The sequence below is a fragment of the Centropristis striata genome, chromosome 2 (assembly GCF_030273125.1).
Source record: "Centropristis striata isolate RG_2023a ecotype Rhode Island chromosome 2, C.striata_1.0, whole genome shotgun sequence".
In the NCBI taxonomy this organism is placed as follows: Eukaryota; Metazoa; Chordata; class Actinopteri; order Perciformes; family Serranidae; genus Centropristis; species Centropristis striata.
Window position 1 is genome coordinate 17,959,106 of NC_081518.1, and position 20,770 is coordinate 17,979,875.

General features: G+C 39.8%; 1 protein-coding gene across 1 annotated transcript in view; it reads right to left on the reverse strand.

Annotated features, from left to right (window-relative positions):
* Nucleotides 1-34: 34 nt before the first annotated feature.
* Nucleotides 35-20,770, reverse strand: part of LOC131992957 (transmembrane channel-like protein 3) — a 72,806-nt gene continuing 52,070 nt past the window's right edge. Inside the window, exons 15-22 of the mRNA XM_059358672.1 lie at nt 19,816-19,883; nt 19,291-19,419; nt 14,079-14,189; nt 12,406-12,531; nt 7,918-7,996; nt 5,712-5,754; nt 5,352-5,625; nt 35-1,659 (exon numbers count right to left, since the gene is read on the reverse strand). Of these exons, the coding sequence (XP_059214655.1) occupies nt 657-1,659; nt 5,352-5,625; nt 5,712-5,754; nt 7,918-7,996; nt 12,406-12,531; nt 14,079-14,189; nt 19,291-19,419; nt 19,816-19,883 (1,833 nt within the window). The 3' untranslated portion in view covers nt 35-656. The remainder of the gene's footprint in view (nt 1,660-5,351; nt 5,626-5,711; nt 5,755-7,917; nt 7,997-12,405; nt 12,532-14,078; nt 14,190-19,290; nt 19,420-19,815; nt 19,884-20,770) is intronic.

Sequence of the window (20,770 nt, forward strand, 5' to 3'; positions counted from 1 at the left end):
CCGGTTATAGCTTTCAAAGTAAAACCACTTTTCACAAATGTAAGCGTTTATTAACATGTAACAATGCGTTTAGTATATTTTCAATAACATTCAGTGTTTAGATTTCAATAATTCACCATTAGTTTGTACAAAGCAAGACATTTATAAAAGCGACATGTTCCATTTATCTTATTTTGAAGGGAATAGCGCCTGAATCTTTCTTGCAATCACTTGTCATCACGCACCTGCAGCTGGAGTCCTCGCTGGTTGCAGCGGAGCACGCTGGGAATTGTAGTCACTTAATTCCGTCTGAATTATTGCTCATTCAGTGTGTAGGATGGATCAATGCGAGGAGATTAACTATTTTATTGTAATTGTATGGGAAGCAATTATGTAAACTGTATTTGTGTTCATAGTCACTCATAGCTTCAATGTAATATGGAATGGTTACTATAAACATTGCTACAAAATAACCAATTTAATTGGTTACATAGCTTTTTCAAAATGATATAAGACCATACACATTGGAAAAAGAAATTACATTTATAATAATATACTTATTATGTGCTTTCAATGCAATGCAATGTATTAACCCCTAGGCCTATTAGTAGTTGCATACAGCTATCTATAGTATTTTGACAAACATTTTACCATGATACATAATTTTAGCAATGATGTCATACATTGGAGCAGACCAGGTCATTAGACTCAGTGACATTTGGATCAAAGCTGGTTTTGGACTTCTTTAAGGCCAGCTTTCCTTGCCTGGCATCAGATTTGAGATAGTGCTCCTTATTGTGGATGACCTGAATGTACTGGTCCGTGCTGCTGTTCTGCTGGTCACTGCTGGAGGCCAGGGAGGCCGAGTCTGACTCGGTCAGAGGAGTCTCCAGCTTTGGTCTCGTCTTGGGTTTCACATAAGACTCCATGTGCCTGGTCCTGGCTGGGGACTGACAGTGTCTCCCTGGGGATTGGATGTGGCGCCTGGTTCGCACAAGAACAGAGTCTGCTCCTCTCACATTGGCCTGGGACCTGGATTGTGACTCTAAATCTCCCCAGTCCATTTCTCCTTCACCATCCTCCTCATCATGCTCTTCTTGTGCTGTATATCCCCCTCGAGCAGTATGGTCATCTTTAGCCACGGACACGCGGCTCTTTACATGCTCACCGATGTAGAAGTGTGCTGGCTGGTGGAGGTCAGAGAGGGAACGGGGTCGATGAGCTTTCCCCAACAACATCCTTCTCCTGCCTTTTCCCTCTTCCTCTTCCTCCTCCTCTTCACTGAGATGCTGCTGTGATGGGTGGGACCGGTGAGGGTGTGGTTGGTGGTGTGCCGTGCGGGGTGTGTAGCGTTTGATGTTCCGTGGGTACAGCTCCAGGATCTCTGCAGGCTCCTCCATGAGGTAATGGCGTGGGATCCGAGTGGCTGAGCGCAGCAACTTCTTCCTGGGCTCGTGCTCATTGACAATCACATAGCGAGTGGTGTGACCGCGACGTCCTCCATAACTCTGTGCAGTGATGATCCCTGTGGCCTCGACTGGGTGTAAAGAGCGTATGGTCTTCCTGTACAGGGGGTCAGAGTGGATGTTGTCAGAATAGCGAGCTTGGGGATTGTACGCCATGTGGTGGTAGGACTTGGACCTGCAGGTACCACTAGGGCCACCAAGAAAGGGTGGGGGCCTGTTATGAGAAAAGACAAAACAGGAATGAGCTTATTTCATTATGTAATATTATTATTATTATCGTAATATTATTAATAAATGATATTGTTGGTATGTTATCATTGCAAAATGCTATTTAACCCTCTGAAGTCCATCTATTTATTGAAAATACATGTTTTATTTATAGTAATAACTTTATTTATGTATGATATGTAGACAAGCTGAGAAAGCCAGTTGAAAGTTCAATCATAGGAGCTTTCACAGTGTGCCATTTATGTTTCTAGACCATTTTTAAAATGTGAATTTTCTTTCTACAATGAAAACTATTACTATTTTTAATTTACATGCAAATAGACTGTTTTGTAGTTTTATTATTTATTATTTTTTCTGCTGTTTTTGTGTGTATAAATGGTAAAAAATAAATAAATAAATAAAAATTAAACGGTACATTTGTACACCTGTGTCTTTTGTCTGTATTTTGGGTTCCTGGCAGCTTTATACTTTAATTAAAATAAAATGACAAATCTGACTGATAGCCAAGTGAGAAAAAGGAGCCATGCATGTGATGTAAGGACAGACTGAAAGATGCTAAACAGAGACAGAAATTAATGCATAGGAAGTTGACAAATTTTAAACAAAATTTACTGGACTTCAGAGGTTTAAAAGCTGGATTTATATGAAATGTTTGCAGTGCATTGCCACATAGCAATCCCAAAATTTAAACAAAGCTAAAGAAGACATGACATTCACTGTAATGGATAATTAAACATGGTTCAAAGTAGTTGAAGTTTAAAAATAATTAAAACCAATGGCTGCATGGAAGGTTCAAAAAGGACAAATTAAAAAACAATAAAACTTTGGTATGATTTGTAAATTGGTCAGCAGTGATGTAGTGTATATGCTTTCTGTAAAAAAAAATTAAAAAAAGGTCGTAACATGCAAAATTACTGCACACTTTTTAAAGCCAATATTCAGCAAGAATCAATTTGACCGTGCCAAAAAACAGTCCCATAACTTACAATTCAGTGATGCCCACAGAATATTATTCTTCAGAATGGAAAAGAAACTAAGACAGCATTTAGAAAAGCTAGGTTAATACTAAAGAACAAATTCTGGCTGAACAATGGGTCTCTTTTTTATAGAAATCACAATTTGAAAGAATACTTTTTTTTTTTAAAGATTATTTTTGGATTATTTTTATTGGATAGTACAGCCGAAGATATAGACGTGAAAAGAGGAGATAAAATGGGGACAACATGTAGCAAAGGACCATGGGTCAGAGGGGTCAAGGACTCAGCCTTACTACATGGGGCACATGCTCCAACATCTGAGCTACTGGGGCGCCCTTAAAGACTGCAACTTTCGGAAAACTGGAGTCACGATTTCAATTATACCTTGGATTAACATTAAAAAGAATCTTAACAAGCTGAGAGAGTGAAAGTTTAAGTTTCAGTTTTTCAGTTATCTCCTTCTTGCCACAGCTTGTCTTGTTTTCGCCCTTTTGGATTCCTCGCAAGAGTGATTTTTCTTTGTAATTTATTAGTTAAGCGCAGTTCTTAATTTCATAGCTTTTTGAGTCAGCCGTTTTTTTTTCCTCCTTTGGAGTGACTTTTCTTTGTTAAATTTCTACTCAGAGTCAGGAGTTTCATAGCCCTTTTCTTTTACTCTGTGAGGTTTTCCTTGCTGCTTTTTTGAAAAAAGAGATTTTAAGTTCACCTGCTCTGCATCTGAGTCCTGACTTGAGCCCGGCCTGACATCGTTAGTATGTTTGTGTTACTATGTGACTTATGGTTCCACACATGGTATCCACAGCAGTATATTCTGTACTGTGACTGCACTTTCTTTTAGGCATTATCATTAACTCAGGTAGTGTGAGCACTCACAGCTTACTGAGGTAACCTTGATCAGGCTCAGTGAGCGTTTCCATTTTAAGTTTTCAGTGTTCATGAATTCAAGAAATGTATTGTTTAATCATTAAATGTATTTCATCACTGCTTTAATTTAGGTTTAACTCTTAATAGGGCACTCATTGAAATACTTGCAAATTCCAAATTTGAACCCTAGAGAATACTGGAAGATATTACATACTGCCAGAATGTGCAATGTGTAATGTGTAAAATAAACATATGGACCCGGGGAGGGGGGTAATATTTTGAGAAAAAGGTTTACAAGATTAATGTGGCAAATCTACAAGAAAAAAATGTGCAGATTTATGAGATTTAAAGTGGTGAATCTGCGAGAAAAAAGTTGCTTTTTCCCACTTTTTTCCTCTTAAATCTGCAACTTTTTTTCTTGTAGATTTGCCACTTTAATCTAGTAAATTTGCACATTTTTTCTCAAATAGAGTACGACTGTTTCTTGCAGATTTTTTTCCCAAATTTTTCATTTTTACATTGGAGGTCAAGGTCGATAATATTATTATATTATTATCATAGTGATTGGTCAGATGTCATGGTGTCACTGTCTGTGACGTAGCCTGATCTTTGCTGATTAGCTGGAAGAAATCCATGTGGTTCTACGACCAAACAGAGAGACATGGGGACCCAGTTTGATATCCACTGAAGTTACCAAATATAGTTCTTCGCCTGATAAAGGGTTAATATGAGCTAAAGAGTAAAACCCATCTCTAGCAGCAGCTAAATCAATTAAAGGGTTATGTTTCGGGTTAGTTCACCTTCTTTAACTGACTTCCACACAGGTACATAAATTCTAAAGTGCAGCAAGCTGAAAGCTGTTAGAGCTTTGATACAGAACAATTAAATAAATATAAAAAATGATTTTTGTTGTTTTAAAACAGCTTTGGGAAACATGCACATATTAAAAATATAACTTCTAAGATCAGTTGGTAAATAGTGCTGTACTCTTGTGTAAAACTTGTGTAGTTTAAGAAATCTCCATTGGCTCCGTTTATCATTTGTAAAAATACAATTGTAATTATTAAAATATTGCATATATCCATCATTTAAGAGGCTGTCTGTTGTCTTAGGTCAACCTGATTGGCTAAACCAGGGATTCCCAAAGTGTGGTGCGCGCACCCCCAGGGGTGCATGGGCTGCCAATAGGGGGTGCGCGAGATGAAAAATATAATGGTGGTCCCCCCCCACACACACACACACAATAAAGACGTGTAAATAAACTATCCTTTGTAAAATGTAAAATGAAAAACTGTAATATTGATTAATTGATAAATGCAGGCTATTCAAAATGCACTTCATCATAAAATGAAGCATAGAATAAGTTATCTTCTTCCATTTTTCCAACCTGTGTTATGATGAAGGGTTGTTTAGCTCCATGGTCATTTAAACTTGCTGCAATTTTTGTTCAACGCGGCTCAAAATATTATAACATTTTCCCCAACTTATGTGCTTTCTGCCTCTGATCCTGAGCCTGTCATCATCCTCTTTGCTCTTAAACGTGGAAGCTTGAGTATAACTTTGTTGCATTATATTAAAACTGTGTTTCAGATTAATTCAAATGCGAGAGCATATTGTTGTGATGGTGATTATTTTATTATATGTTTGTTCTGGTCATTTGAGCATGACTAAACATGCTGCTTTTAAAATGACAAATAAAAAGCTTATTGCATTTTTTTATTCAAGGTGTGGGGGATTTGGGGTGAACCGTCAACCAGGTTGGGACATAGAAGGGGGTGCACAGCTAAAAAAGTTTGGGAACCATTGGGCTAAACCAATACACCAATGTGTGTCAGACCTGTTCGGTATGTGCTCCACCCTGTGTTTGGGCAGTATGGTCACTGTTGGACTTCTGACAGATCCAGCCACACTTCCTCTGACCAGGTCCGCTCTAGATGCTGATTGCGTGATGGTCCGGATGCTGTTTCCACGATGAACAGGAGGATTACAGTTTTTGATGCTGCCGTTTCGTCGGGGAGATGGAGTGTGAGTAGAGGCCTCCTGGCTGGTGATGTCACTCTCCTGCTGATCCGGCTTTTTGTCTGCTGCAGCCTCTGGAGCCTGCAGTCTTGCTAAGGTTGGATTAAATGTTACAAAGTGAGAGTCACAACTCTACCAGAAATAATGGAACACACACAGTGGGTCTGAAAAAAGATACCTGCAGCCATCTGGAAGACTTTCTTCTTGTCGTCAGTTCGCTCCTAAAGAGATTAAAGGGACATTTTAAAAATAGTGAAATTTCTTATATTCACTTCTCAAAATTGTTGCCATTTAGTTAATTGACTCATCAAATAAATAAGTCTGTTTTGTCACCATTAGATAATTTGCCCAACTGAAAGCACTGGTTTATTTTTAAACTCTAAAATATCCTCCTAATGCAAATCAGTGATTTAGGGGCCAATGTCAAGGTATCCATCACAAAATATTTTCATCAAAAAAATATCTGTGGCTCTAAACCACATATACCTGTATCAGCATTAAAGAGCCACTACCGGGCAATACCTGGAATGAGGCGGGTCTCACTTGCCGAAACGCCCCTAATCTGAATACGAGCAGTCCGGAGCAGACTTTTGTCAGGACTTTTTTCGTCCCTGTGGAAGAGCAGAGTCTTTTTTCTCCCCTGAAAACAGCCTGGTTATTGATTGGATAGATCGCTAAGCGGGATGTGACATAGTACTCTACACGACAACAACACACGCCATTTGTAAAAGCCGACGAAGCAGTGTTCCCAACTTAGCAACTTTGTTGCTAAATTTAGCGACTTTTCAGACCCCCTTAGCGACTATTTTTCAAGAAAGCGACTGGAGACAAATCCAGCGACTCCTTCTTACTCTTCTTAAGGAACCGGAGGCCGGCTCCTTAAGAAGAGCCGCCGTTAGTGGCAGTTAGCTACAGTTAGCTCTGTAGCAGTACAGTGTGTATGTGCTGCTGCTGCAGGAGGTGTTCACTTAGCGATCTCTGTTTGTTTACAACAAGCACCGGACACTCTGTGCACAGTTAGAGATGCCGTTAATTCACAATCACTATGTTTATGATCAGCAGAGACTCTGTGCATAATTAGCCATGCTGCTTTCAGCTGCTGACGTTGTGCACAGTTAGCGACGGTGAAAACCATACGTCACCTCCAGAGTCTCTAAATCCCTCTGGGGGCTAACTTGTAATGGAGACACGCAGAGTGAGAGGACTTTTGAGAGGGTGTGGCCTGAGACTTTCCCGGTGGACACTTTTCCCCCCAGTCAAAACACGGCTTATATAGGCCACTGTATTGTAGTGTTTTGTACTCACAAAGATCTTGTCATTTTTGCATAGTTGTGAAGATGGTTCCCAGATTAATCACCTAACTGGACAAACTTTTCTGCTTACTTCCATACCATATTCCTCCTGTCACAAACCATGTTTCCATTCGATGTTGAATCCAATTTTGAAGCAACATTTTGAATGTCGCCTTTAACCCCTTAACGCCTGAATTTATATAGCTGTATATAAAAAATGTTTTATGTGTGTTTTTGCCTTTAAGTAGATGGTAAATAATGTTGAGATTATTAATTTAACTTTTGCACAAAAAATAAATAGAAATTTTGGTATGTTGCAAATTTGCGACAACAGGCATAATGGTCAATTTGGGGTCAATTTGGTATGTTGCAAATTTGCTACAGCAGGCATAATGGTCAATAATAGGATAACAATAACACAGTAATATAACAGTGAAAAAACAATGTTTTATTTATTCACCCTCGTTTATTTATATAAACCTGCAACAGCAGGTATTCAACCAGGCATTGGGGGAATGCAGACGCTATCTCGGCTGGTTGACTGAGTCAAACGGTTTGTCGCATATTTGCGACAGCAGGCGTTAAGGGGTTAAGAAAATGCAAATTAGGGAAGTTTTCATCAACTGCTTTAGAGCGAATAAACAAAGCTGCATAAATGTACTTTAGTCAGAAGTTGGCAGTGTAATGTATTGCTGTAGGCTAATCCACCAGTAAACAGTAGTAGAAGAAGATATTGTGCAGAGAGAAAACAGTACAAGAGATTGTGCAAACTTATAATTGTTCTTTCACCTCAGCTTATCTTGACCAGTCAGAACATATTTGCAATAAGGGTTTACATCTCCCATTTAGCACACTAACTGTTTTTCTAAAAAGACAAAAACCACCTCAAGTGAGCGTAAAAACTTTAATGCGTGTTTCCATCAAGCTTTTCTCATGAGAATCTTCAAAATGCGCATGGAAATGTATTGATGAAAACACGACTATAATGGCCAAAGCTGCTAAATACAAATGTGCAATGATTGAGTGGGATGTCGACATATTCTTATTCAGTCCAACAATATAAACTGTATGTGTTGACAATCAGAAACTCACAGTCTGGAGCTGCATCCTCAGCTGGTTGTTGGTGAATTTGAGGGATCTGGCAATGGCCTGGAGATAGTATATCAGCATACTGAAACACACAGAGACAGAAGTTAAGATGCGTGTGTGTGTGTGTGTGTGTGTGTGTGTGTGTGTGTGTCTGTATGTCTGTGTTCTTGTACTTCCTACATAGTGAGGACCAGAACATGTTTTTAACCAACAGAGTGAGGACATTTTTGCAAAGTGAGGACATTTCGGCCGGTCCTCACTTCTTTAAAGGCTTTTTTGAGATTTCAGACTTTGTTTTAAGGGTTAAAGGTTACATGATAATGATAATTAACTGAAACTGTATTGTGCGGTTACGAAACTAACTAAAACAAGCAGTACTGAATGGGCCCTCGCAGAGTGGAGCTGTCGGGGGAGGGCACGTCGGATGCAGCACTGTGGGCTCAGTCCCTATGCATACCAAATTGCGTGTCTCCTACCACTGTGCTTGTGGTAGGTGTAAAACTTACTTGCTGTTGCCAGCAGGGGGCGCTATGACTGTGTGTCAATATTGACATGTGGGTGTGTTTCGGGCTGGACCCTAATCACGTGTGTGAAATTTGGGACAGATTAGACAATGTATGGTCAAGTTATCCCGTCTGGTGTTAAGATGGCGAGACGCCATATTTTGCCGCGATGCCACGCCCACATAGTGTGACCGTCGGTAAAGGTTTATACAACTTTTGATTCCAAAGCCCTTGTGATGGTACTGACCAAGTTTGAAGTCCATGGGGTGAAATCTGTCGGAGGAGTTATGTAAAGTATGCAACGTGGTCATTTTATGAAAGGGGGCGTGGATAAAGCATAAGGGGCGGGGCTTTATGAAATATTGTTATTTAGAAGTGTTAAGGGCTGGACTCTGATGAAGCATGAGAAGTTTGGACCAGATCAGACAAAGAATGGAGTAGTTATAAGGATCTGATGTTTTATGGCGAGACGCCATATTTTGCCGCGATGCCACGCCCACATAGTGTGACCGTCGGTAAAGATTTATACAGCTTTTGATCCCAAAGGCCTTCTGATGCTACTGACCAAGTTTGAAGTTGATCGGGTAAAATCTGTAGGAGGAGTTCGTTAAAGTATGCGACGTGGAAAATGGGCCAAAACAGCAGGAAACGCTATTTTTGATCCAAGATGGCTGACTTCCTGTACGTTTTAGGGTATGGGTTCTTGAGACTTTTTGGTGCGTCTTCCCATGATCCATGTATCTACCAAATTTCGTGTCTCTACGACATTCCTGTGCGAGGGGCTGAATTTTCTTGACTTTCAAGGGGGCGCTGTTGAGTCATTTTGCCACGCCCATTCCCGGGACCATTAGAATACGTAAATTTCACCAGAGATTTATGTATATTCCAAAAATGGTGAGTTTTTGAATATGATAAAGCCCCCAAAAAGGCGATTTTAATTCCAGAAAAATAATAACTAGGACTGCGCGCAGTACTGAACGGGCCCTCGCAGAGTGGAGCCGTCGGGAAAGGGCACGTCGGACGCGGCGCTGTTGGCTCAGTCCCTATGTGTACCAAATTGCATGTCTCCTACCACTGTGCTCGGGGTTGGTGTATAACATGTTACTTCCTGTAGCCAGCAGGGGGCGCTATGACTGTGTGTCCCATTGCGTCCAATCAATATTGACACGTGGGTGTGTTCAGGGCTGGACCCTAATCACGTGTGTCAAATTTGGGACAGATTGGACAATGTATGGTCAAGTTATACAGTCTGATGTGTTATGTAGAAGTGTTAAGGGCTGGACTCTGATGAAGCATGAGAAGTTTGGACCAGATGGGACAAAGAATGGAGAAGTTATAACAATCTCGTGTTTTATGGCGAGACGCCATATTTTGCCGCCATGCCACGCCCACATAGTGTGACCGTCGGTAAAGCTTTATACAACTTTGATCCCAAAGTCGTTGTGATGGTACTGAGCAAGTCTGAAGTCAATTGGATAAAATCTGTAGGAGGAGTTCGTAAAAGTATGCGACCTGGAAATGGCGAAAAACGATGACAAGTGCAATATTCAATCCAAGATGGCCGACTTCCTGTACGTTTTCGGGTATGGGTTCTTGAGGCTTTTTGGTGCGTCTTCCCATGATACACATATGTACCAACTTTCGTGTGTCTACGTGAAAAAAACCTATATTGTGAGGATGTTTTTGAAAATTTTGAGGGGGCGCTAGTGAGTCATTTTGCAAGGTCCATTCCCGCGAATACCAGAATACATAAATTTCAAATCTTATTAATGTATATTCCAAATATGGCGAGTTTTTGAATATGATAAAGGCCTCAAATAAGCGATTTATTCCCCCTAAAAATAATAATAACTAGGACTGCGCGCAGTACTGAACGGGCCCTCGCAGAGTGGAGCCGTCGGGGGAGGCGCCGTCAGGGGAAGGCACATCGGACGCGGCGCTGTTGGCTCAGTCCCTGTGCGTACCAAATTGCGTGTCTCCTACCACTGTGCTTGTAGTAGGTGTAAAACATGTTACTTCCTGTAGCCAGCAGGGGGCGCTATGACTGTGTGTCACTATTGACCCGGGGGTGTGTTCCGGGCTGGACCCTAATCACGTGGTTGAAATTTGGGACAGATTGGACAATGTATGGTCAAGTTATACAGTCTCGTGTGTTATGGCGAGATGCCATATTTTGCCGCCATGCCACGCCCACATAGTGTGACAAGCGATAAAGATTTATACAACTTTTGATCCCAAAGGCCTTGTGATGCTACTGACCAAGTTTGAAGTCAATTGGATGAAATCTGTAGGAGGAGTTCGTTAAAGTATGCGACCTGGAAATGGCCAAAAATGATGACAAGTGCGATATTCAAACCAAGATGGCGGACTTCCTGTTGGGTTTGAGGTATGGGTCCAAGAGGCTTTTTGGTGCGTCTCCACATGATTCATGTGTGTACCAAATTTTGTGTCTCTATGTGAAACCTACTGCAAGGGCTAAGTATAAAACAAGTTACTTGCTGTTGCCAGCAGGGGGCGCTATGACTGTGTGTCAATATTGACACGTGGGTGTGTTCCGGGCTGGACCCTAATCATGTGTGTGAAATTTGGGACAGATTGGACAATGTATGGTGAAGTTATACAGTCTCGTGTGTTATGGCGAGACGCCATATTTTGCCGCCATGCCACGCCCACATAGTGTGACAGGCGGTAAAGCTTTCAATAACTTTTGATCCCAAAGCCCTTGTGATGGTACTGACCAAGTTTGAAGTCCATGGGGTGAAATCTGTCGGAGGAGTTTGTCAAAGTATGCAACGTGGCCATTTTATGAAAGGGGGCGTGGATAAAGCATAAGGGGCGGGGCTTTATGAAATATTGTTCTTTGGAAGTGTTAAGGGCTGGACTCTGATGAAGCATGAGAAGTTTGGATCAGATCAGACAAAGTATTGGAAAGTTATAACAATCTTGTGTTTTGTGGCGAGACGCCATATTTTGCCGCCATGCCACGCCCACATAGTGTGACCGTCGGTAAAGGTTTATACAACTTTTGATCCCAAAGGCCTTGTGATGCTACTGACCAAGTTTGAAGTTGATCGGGTCAAATCTGTAGGAGAAGTTCGTTAAAGTATGCAACGTGGAAATGGCGAAAATTCTATATAAAATCCAAGATGGCAGACTTCCTGTACATTTTAGGGTATGGCTTCTTGAGACTTTTTGGTGCGTCTTCCCAAGATACATGTATCTACCAAATTTCGTGTCTCTACAACAAACCTGTGTGAGGGGCTGAATTCTAGGGGGCGCTAGTAGGTCATTTTGCCACGCCCATTTCTGAAAGCAATGAAATATGTAAATTTTCGCCACAATTGAATTTTGTGCCAAGTTTGGGGAGTTTTTGAATATGATAAAGGCCTCCAAAAGGCGATTCATTTGTCGAAATAATAATAATAGACGGACCAATTACAATAGGGTCCTCGCACCGTTAGTGCTCGGTCCCTAATAAACGGACCAATTTCAATAGGGTCCTCGCACCGTTAGTGCTCGGTCCCTAATAATAGACGGACCAATTACAATAGGGTCCTCGCACCGTTAGTGCTCGGTCCCTAATTATAATGAAAATGTCCTTCATTTTCATCTTTTTCAACTTTTTTCATACATAATAAAGATGGATAAAGCAAAGGAAATAAAGGCAAAATTTACTGTGACGTCTTTTAATCTCCCACCCGACAAATACCACATTACAAAAAACTAAAACTAATAAAAACTAAACTAAAACTAAAGCATTTCAAAAAAATAAACACTAAACTAAAACTAGCAAACTCACTCTAAAAACTAATTAAAACTAACTAAATTTGAAAAGAAAAATTCACAACAAAATTAAAACTAAAACTGATGAAAAATCCAAAACTATTACAACTTTGGCAGGGAATTAGCTATTCCAATATGAGGGCCCTCATAAAGATAGAAATACAAGAATATGTGTGTGTGTGTGTGTGTGTGTGTGCAGGCTTACAACAGCAGCAGCAGTGCTGGCAGTACCACAACGGGGCTAGTGACGTAACTCATCACTTTATTGAACCACAGTGGGAAGTCATTGGCCACTGTCTCAGAGATGATGTCATAAATCTTCTCTTGACCACTGAAACACATATTTAGTTAACATTTAAAAACAATACAAACACAACCACACCTAAGGATGCAGGTAGCAGCTTGTCTATCACATGCAACTGTCTGAAACTGATAATTTCACATGCACAGCAGAATCTAGCGAGTACTTTTTGCCCCCCTTGGCATCCCTGTCATCTGCAGCACTCTTACCTACAAATTGTGGACATAACCCAATGCCAAGTTCAAACAGACTGCATTCACATTGTTAAAATAATTTGTTACTCTGCGTCTCTGTTGTCTGTCTCTGTTGTCTGTCTCTGTGCGTGACGCAGGTCACTATCAAAGGTCACTATGTATGCGTTATCCACTAAACCTTGGTTGTATTATCTCTCTCTCTAAGCATTTATATATTAATCATGCAATATGATTTTGATACAATGATTATGTTTGTGTGCTAATATTGTTTTAAAAACTATGATTACTTTTAATACATATATTCCATTTCCTTAAACTGATTAAGATTCTATAATCACAAAGAATATTGTGTTTCATATTTTAGACTTTAGAATGCATGTAGACATTGAAAAATAAGTGGCTCCTATTATATCTCTGTAAGACATAACAAGACAGAATGTTTGTCCTAACAAGTTTGTTAGCAGGTCAGGACACGGACTTGTTGTACTGGGCAGTGAAGATCGTTGTGACATGACGGTGACATGACGGTGACATGACGGTGACATGACGTGTCCCTGTCTTGATTAAAACTGACGAATCGGCGGATCAAGGAGGCGGCACTTCCTGGAAGAAATCAACCTTCATGATTAGTAAACCATTGTTAGTATTTAATGGGTTCAGGGAAATTAGACGGGGTTCAGACTTCACGAACTGAAACCTGTCTGTGTGTATCAGGGACATGTAGAGTGAACCCAGGGATCTCTGTATTGTACATTTCTTGACGTATTGTAATAAAATTATGTTAAACTGAGAACTGGGACGTTTCCTGCTCATCATTCCCCATCAAACGATCGGCGCAGAGAAATAGGTGAGGATTTTGGTGTTGGAGTCAGATAATTTAATTTTAAGGTTTCCTCAAGCTATTTTTCTAACAACATCCAAGTTGAGAGAGCATCATCCATAGGACAACGTTTTGCTCTAATATTGGGTTAAACTCTGAAAGCAATTTCTTTATTGCTTTAGCTGTTAAAAGTTTGCACTCAATCCACGGCCACCTACAGTGGCAGAGTGGAAACAGAAGTTGAGGGAGGTGCTGCTTGTTACAGCCATAGACATATATATACACCTTTTTTCAGCAGCCTTTTAGATTGACAAAGTGTTCTCCTCCACTGTACCTAGACAGTGTATTCTATTGTCTGATAATAAAGAAAACTAAAAGGAACATCCACGTGCTCTTTGATTCATTTTCTCACTCAAGAGAGGTAGTAATTCCACTACAGCAGCCTTTACAGGAAGAGCTTCCCAGTGTGGAACATCCCTACATCAATATGGAATATACAATAAGTCACAACAGTTTCAATAAACAGCACACATCTATTGATACTATAGAAACTTTGTTTTTACCTGAAGGGTCCACAGTGCTGTGATGGTCTGTATCTCACTATGGCAAAGATAGTAGGCAGCATACAGAGAAACAACATGAAAAGCAGCATAGCCAGATAGAAGTTGTTAGATCTGGAAAAAGAAAATACAGAGAGCATATTAAAAAATATGTTACACTCCGGTAGACCTTTGCTCTAATGATACTTTTACAGTAACCTGAGCAATTTAACTAAAATGAAAGGAGTCTCTTTCTGTCAGGCCTTTGATTTTTTATTTTTATTTCAAGCATCAGCAATGTTTTATGAATTTTTGAAATATCTTTGAAATAGCCTGCTCTCAAATAGCTGTTAGACATGATGTGACATGTATAATCTACTGCAAGTGAATTCAGCTCTTTCGCAGCTGGTATATTGCTCAGGACCTATGAAAGCAAAGTGTTGAGTGTGTTTGGATCAAGCAGCAACCTCCGGGTCTGAGCAGTGAAGCAAACCAGGAAGTGCAAGCTGCATTCTACCGAAAATTCCAGCAGGGGGCACTGACAGCAGCTGCAAAAGCGTTTGGGTCGATTCTAGGGTTGGGCTAGCCTGGATATACCCATACTGCCTTGCGAACTCGATTTCATTTCGAACCTCCAGACAGTCTGGAATCTATGGCCATTTCTTAGCCCTGTTTTAGGGATCCAATCACAGAACGGGGAGGAACGGCAAGACGATGACGTGTACTACTCGACAGATGGAAGCTTGTAGTTTTGTAGTTTTCTTACGGATCCAACTTGGCTGCAGCAGACGCGAAACTCTATTCAGCTGTAGACGGTGTTTTAAATAGTTTAGAGCGAAAGTTGATTTTAAAAGAAAAACAACGTTTGACTTTACACTCCTGTTTCACCACCAAAAAGGATGTTTTAGCCTTGTGGCCTACAGTGTGGGGGGCTAGATGCCAAGCTGTAGATGAAGAAACAAACAGAGGGGAGGGTGTTTTCCACAACAGGACAAGTTAGCTCCCAGAGGGATTTAGAGACTCTGGAGGTGACATATGGTTTTTACCGTCGCTAACTATGCACAACGTCAGCAGCTGAAAGCAGCATGGTTAATTATGCACAGAGTCTCCGCTGATCTTAAACATAGTAATTGTGAATTAACCTGCATTGCTTATTGTGCACAGAGTGTCCGGTGCTTGTTGTAAACAAACAGAGATTGCTAAGTGAACACATACACACTGTACTGCTACAGAGCTAACTGTAGCTAACTGCCGCTAACGAGCCGGCCTTCGGTTCGTTAAGAATGGCTCTAAGAATGGTGTTATTATCGAATATTCGAATATTAGTCGATTTGTATCCCACGATTATCGAATAGTACTTTTGCCTGAAATGCACATCCCTAGTCCATTCATTTTAATCCAAAATGAGAATTTTTTTTTACTATGATCTCAATCGCGAGTAAAAATCTTCTTCAAGACAATTTCATGGTAATAGTTGTAATAATGGCCCCATTTAGAAGTAAATAGAAGATAAAGAATCATATGATTTGTGGCGTGGCTACCTTTGATTGACAATTAGTTATTATTGATTAGTAACGAGGTGAGCCATCACCAGAAGTAAAAGCAGAACAATGCGTATCCACGGCAACATGTCAATAATTCTCTCAGTCAGGTTGAGGTGTAGAGAGGCTGTAGTCAGTGATTAGATCCCTCTCCTCCTCCACAGTCCAGATATTGTCTGCTCCCCGTATTGGAAACAAGATGGCGACGCAAGATGGCGACGAGTGTAACGCTGAACTCGATGCTTCCAACGGGCCACAAACCAATGGGTGACGTCACGGAGACTACATCCATTATTTATATACAGTCTATGGTTTGGATAAACAGTTCTCATGAAAGCTGCAAGCAGCAATACTTGACTTTGAATCAGCAAAATGCAGCATAAATTGAGGTAAATGTGGGAATGTAGCCTAAGCTACTGCATTCTGTTATTGAATGACTGTAATAGTTCTTCCCTCAACAGCAAGTGAGTGTGATCTGCTGACAGCATTATTATGAGAACAGCGGCTGAAGCCAGGAAAGGGCACAGTATACTTGTATTTGCACTAGGGTTACATTTTACTTTAATTATCTTTTGATAATATATCTGAGATTGTATGTCATGGCAAGACATCTCACCATGGTGTCTTGTGTTTTTTTTTTTTTATATTTCACTGATTATCTTTTTTATCTCAACAATGGGTCAAATGAAAGACATTACTTTAGTGTTGAAACCCCACACAAAGTATTGGATGGAGCCAGGTTAGCTGCCTCCAATCGTAACAATAATCATGTCGTGTTTGTGGCTCCATGTTCAACACACAAATGTTTTTGGGAAAAACACATGTTTTGCTGTGCATGTTAAACATTTTTAAATGAATGCATCCCTTTTTTAGCCAGCTGTCAGTTACTCACAAAGCAATGCACATGAATTAAGCTCCAGCTCTTTTCATAGCGCTTTTCTATTTTCACTTAGATGGGGACAATTCATTTATTTCATTTCCACAGTAATATAAACACTGTCATGTTTGGTTTGGTGCACTATATGTTATGAACATTTAAAAGAGGATTCAACTTGGAAAATACAATATCACCTATAAGGGCCGACTGGCAAACAATTCTGTCATTGTAGTTGCTGCATTTCTTGTTCGAGGCCAGAAACAATTGGCTAAGACAAAATCCATATTATGACCAACAGCTATACTGTATTACACACTTACACATAAGCCTTTTCTGCTATCAGTAATGTGTCAGGATCAATCTCTCTTTTCTCCAACACAACTGCATTTATTGGCTCCCATTAAATGTTCTATCCTGTGTACGGTGGACTGCTTCTGTGTGTGTGTGTGTGTGTGTGTGTGTGTGTGTGCGTGTGTGTGTGTGTGTGTGTGTGTGTGTGTGTGTGTGTGTGTGTGTGTGTGGATTTTCCACCACATCTGAAAGTGACTGATAAGGACTGAAAGAGGCAATGACATCCTTGTTACATAAATCAGAGTGGGCTGTGCGCCTTAGGCCTGTCTATGTGTGTGTGTGTGTGTGTGTGTGTGTGTGTGTGTGTGTGTGTGTGTGTGTGTGTGTGTGTGTGTAGGATACATATAATGCATACACTGTGCTGTAGGACTACACAGTGATTTGTCACCACCACAGCAGACCAGAAAAAGGGAAAGGGACGAGAAAAAAATGAATATACCCAAATTTGCAATATTTTGCCCATTGGTTTAAACATATTGTTTTAGGTCATCTACATCCCTAATATGGTGTCCCTGATCCTTGATAAGCTGACAAACAGCTCTCTAATGTTTTAGTACCATTATAACCAGATGTTCTGTCCAGATCCATTACTTCATGTAAAAATTTGCCATAAAAGCATTCTGATTCATTCATCATGACTATAAACCTGCCTAAAACATTGCTGATCAAGGAATGACATATAATCTGGTAAACGTGTCTAGAAATGATGCCATGATGCATGCAGGACACAGCAATACTCAACACAGCCATTATCCTTAGGTTTCTTTTGTTCAGACAAAAACATGTCAGGTAAAAAACATCTCCTACTTTCCTTTGTCTGAACAAAAGAAACCTAAGGATAATATTCAGAAGTAGACAAAATGAACTTGCTAGAAGTGTCAACACAGCCATATTTCAAATAATATTACCAAAATAGACTTCCACAAGTCCCAAAAGATATGTTATGCATCGTTGTTATCATGCTTCAAATCAGCTATATTTCAGTTAAATGTTTGTCTAATTAAATGCATGTAGCAAAGTCAATCAAGCTTCAAAGTCACTAATGATTTGTTATCCTAGCTAAAAGGCTTCTTACTGTAACTGAGTTCATATTACTTAGATTGAAATGATTGTTCTTTTTAGGGATTCCCCAAAATTTAGACTTATACTGTTTTTACTGCTTTATTTATCTGCAAAGCTGCTATCTGCTATGCCAGTGGTTCCCAGCTCTGTCTGCAGGTTAATAAATGTTATTAATAAATTTTCAAGCATGCTGGCTCCCTTCTATAGGTCCCATCCCCCATTTTGGGAACTACTGTGCCATGCCATCTGCTATACAGGACATGCAGTTTTGGACAAATGTTCCGTAATTTGGATAATCTTGTTGCTCTTCATGATTGTATGTCAGGGTCACATTAACCCTTTGATGCACAACATGGATCCAAAGTGACCCGGCTAAGTTTTATATTCTATATATTTGCAATAAATTAATTTAATCATTCAGTATTGCAGGTTTTCCTCAAATAACTTGCTTTTGATCATCATACATCCTAATTTAATTTCTTCCTTTTTTTTTAATACATTTTTTTTTTTATCACTACGCTTCTAATGCACAAAGTCATTTTCGACCCATGTTGTGCATTAGAAGGTGTTTATATGTTCTGCATCAAAGGTTCACCAATTCACCAATCACCAATTTAAAACCTGACAAAGACGACAAAAATATTAAATGGTAAATGGACCTGCACTTATATGGCACTTTTCTAGTTGCTTCGCTTTGCACTTTACACTACAGACTGCGCTCATTCACCTGTTCACACACACATTCATACTGGTGGCAGCGGCTACCCTAAACGGTGCCACCTGCCACCATTGGGAATTCATTCTCACACCGATGAACGCAGCATCGGGAGCAATGTGGGGTTCAGTATCTTGCTCAAGGATACTTCGACATGTAGGCTGCCATGGTCAGGGATTGAACCACCAACCCTCCGATCAGTGGACAACCTGCTCTACCAACCGAGCCACAGCCACCCCCGATTTTTTTTTTTTTATTAACTATCCCATTTTGTTAAATTGCTGTTTTTCCAATGGAAATTATTATTTGGTGGCTCAAATGTTAAAATATGTGATTTTCCAATGTAATCTGGTGCGTCTTACAACTCTTTTAAAGATAAACCTTAAAAATAAGACAAACAAAGTTACACATATACTCAAATTGTTAATTCAGTGTATCACTTTTTGTATCACTTTTTGTATCACTACGCTTCTAATGCACAAGGTCATTTTTGACCCATGTGTGTAAACTTGATGTAATAATACAAAAACTATTTTTCTTCATAAAGTATGAAAGTAAAAATGGATATAATGATCTGTTGTAATTAAAAAAAGATAATCAAACACACAGCCAGCATGAAATAACATGGAAAATGAATGCGGGCCATTATGTTGTGCATCAAAGGGTTAACAACAACCCATGTATAACCACCTGGAGGCTCGGAACACCTGCTGATGTGGAACATTACAGGTGAGGACTGCCCAGCTCCTTAGATACATCAGACCAATCAGCTTTAATACGTTGAAGGCAGGAAGGCAGGGAGAGAAAAATGCTCCCATCCTGGAGGAGCGGAAGAGAAAAGTCAGACAGACACACACACACACACACACACACACACACGTATAGACAGTGGGGTCACACCCCATATAAAAGACATTACATCCATTGGCTCATGGTTTCACTTCATTATGTTCATTGCTGCAAGGCGACGTTTCTGAAATGAGCTGAGGAAATACAGTCAAGCCAGCCACAGAGGTGTAATAGAGTAATCATAGAGGGCCACAGTCCTTTAAACAGGGTCACTGAAACCGGTGAGCACCGGACAGACTCTTAAACTGTGAATTACATCTTCTATTACACACAGAGTGGTGAGGCCAAGGTGATACAGTGGGATTACCAATATATCTTCCATATTGTATTTATTGTCAATTAGTTTGGATACATTTTCAGACTTACCAGATCATCCCCTGGTTGTAGATCAGATGCAAAACATTCTCTGCTATTTTGAATTCTCCATATTCAGGCTGAGAAAAGACAGAAAAAAACATTAATCTGGTCTCATATTGTGTTCGGTTTTGTTTCTCTATTACTTTATAGCACTGGATGGTGCACATATTCTTTTTACTACCATTTATTGACCAATTACACACCAATTTCATCTGAATTTCTCTCCACTGTCTTGAGTCATCTGACTGCTTTTATAATACATTTCAAGGCATTGGACTAGTCATCAACAGTTCCTAATGCAAAAGAAAATCCAATCCACAATCACATGGGAGAAATGTGGTAAAAATGGCAACATATGATGCTATGGACTCCAGACTTGTGCAGCATTATAAGCCACAAGCTGCCTTGAAAACGACTTGTCTACCACTGACTATTTTATTCTTCCTGTAAGTCACTTTGGATAAAAGAGTCTGCTAAATTACTAAATGTAAATGTAAATGACTAAATAACTTATTTGAACTTCAAATGGTCTCACATTCACACATGTTTTGTGAATATGAGAGGTAAAATTGTTTATGTGAGAGGTAAAATTGTAAAATTGTGAGTGTGAGAGGTATTTTTTGTGTATGTGAGAGGGAAGTATATGTATTTTACAAATACATGCGTCTTGCCTTTACAAAAACTTAAAGGATATTAAAGATTAAATAAAGTTAAATAAGTTAAATAAAGTTTTGTCTATTTTCTAATGCAGTGAGCTCCACAAATTGAAATTAATTCAACTTTGAGTCCTGGGTGAGAAGCAAAATCTCATAAGCTCTGCAAAACCAAACACATAGTGAATTGATTCTTTACATTAGCCATGATAAACCACCCACATAATAAAAGTACCCTGTAGAGGTTTTTACTTGTAGCAATGCTTCGAAGAAGGCAGGGGTTTTATGAGTGAGTCTCAATTGTTGTAAAT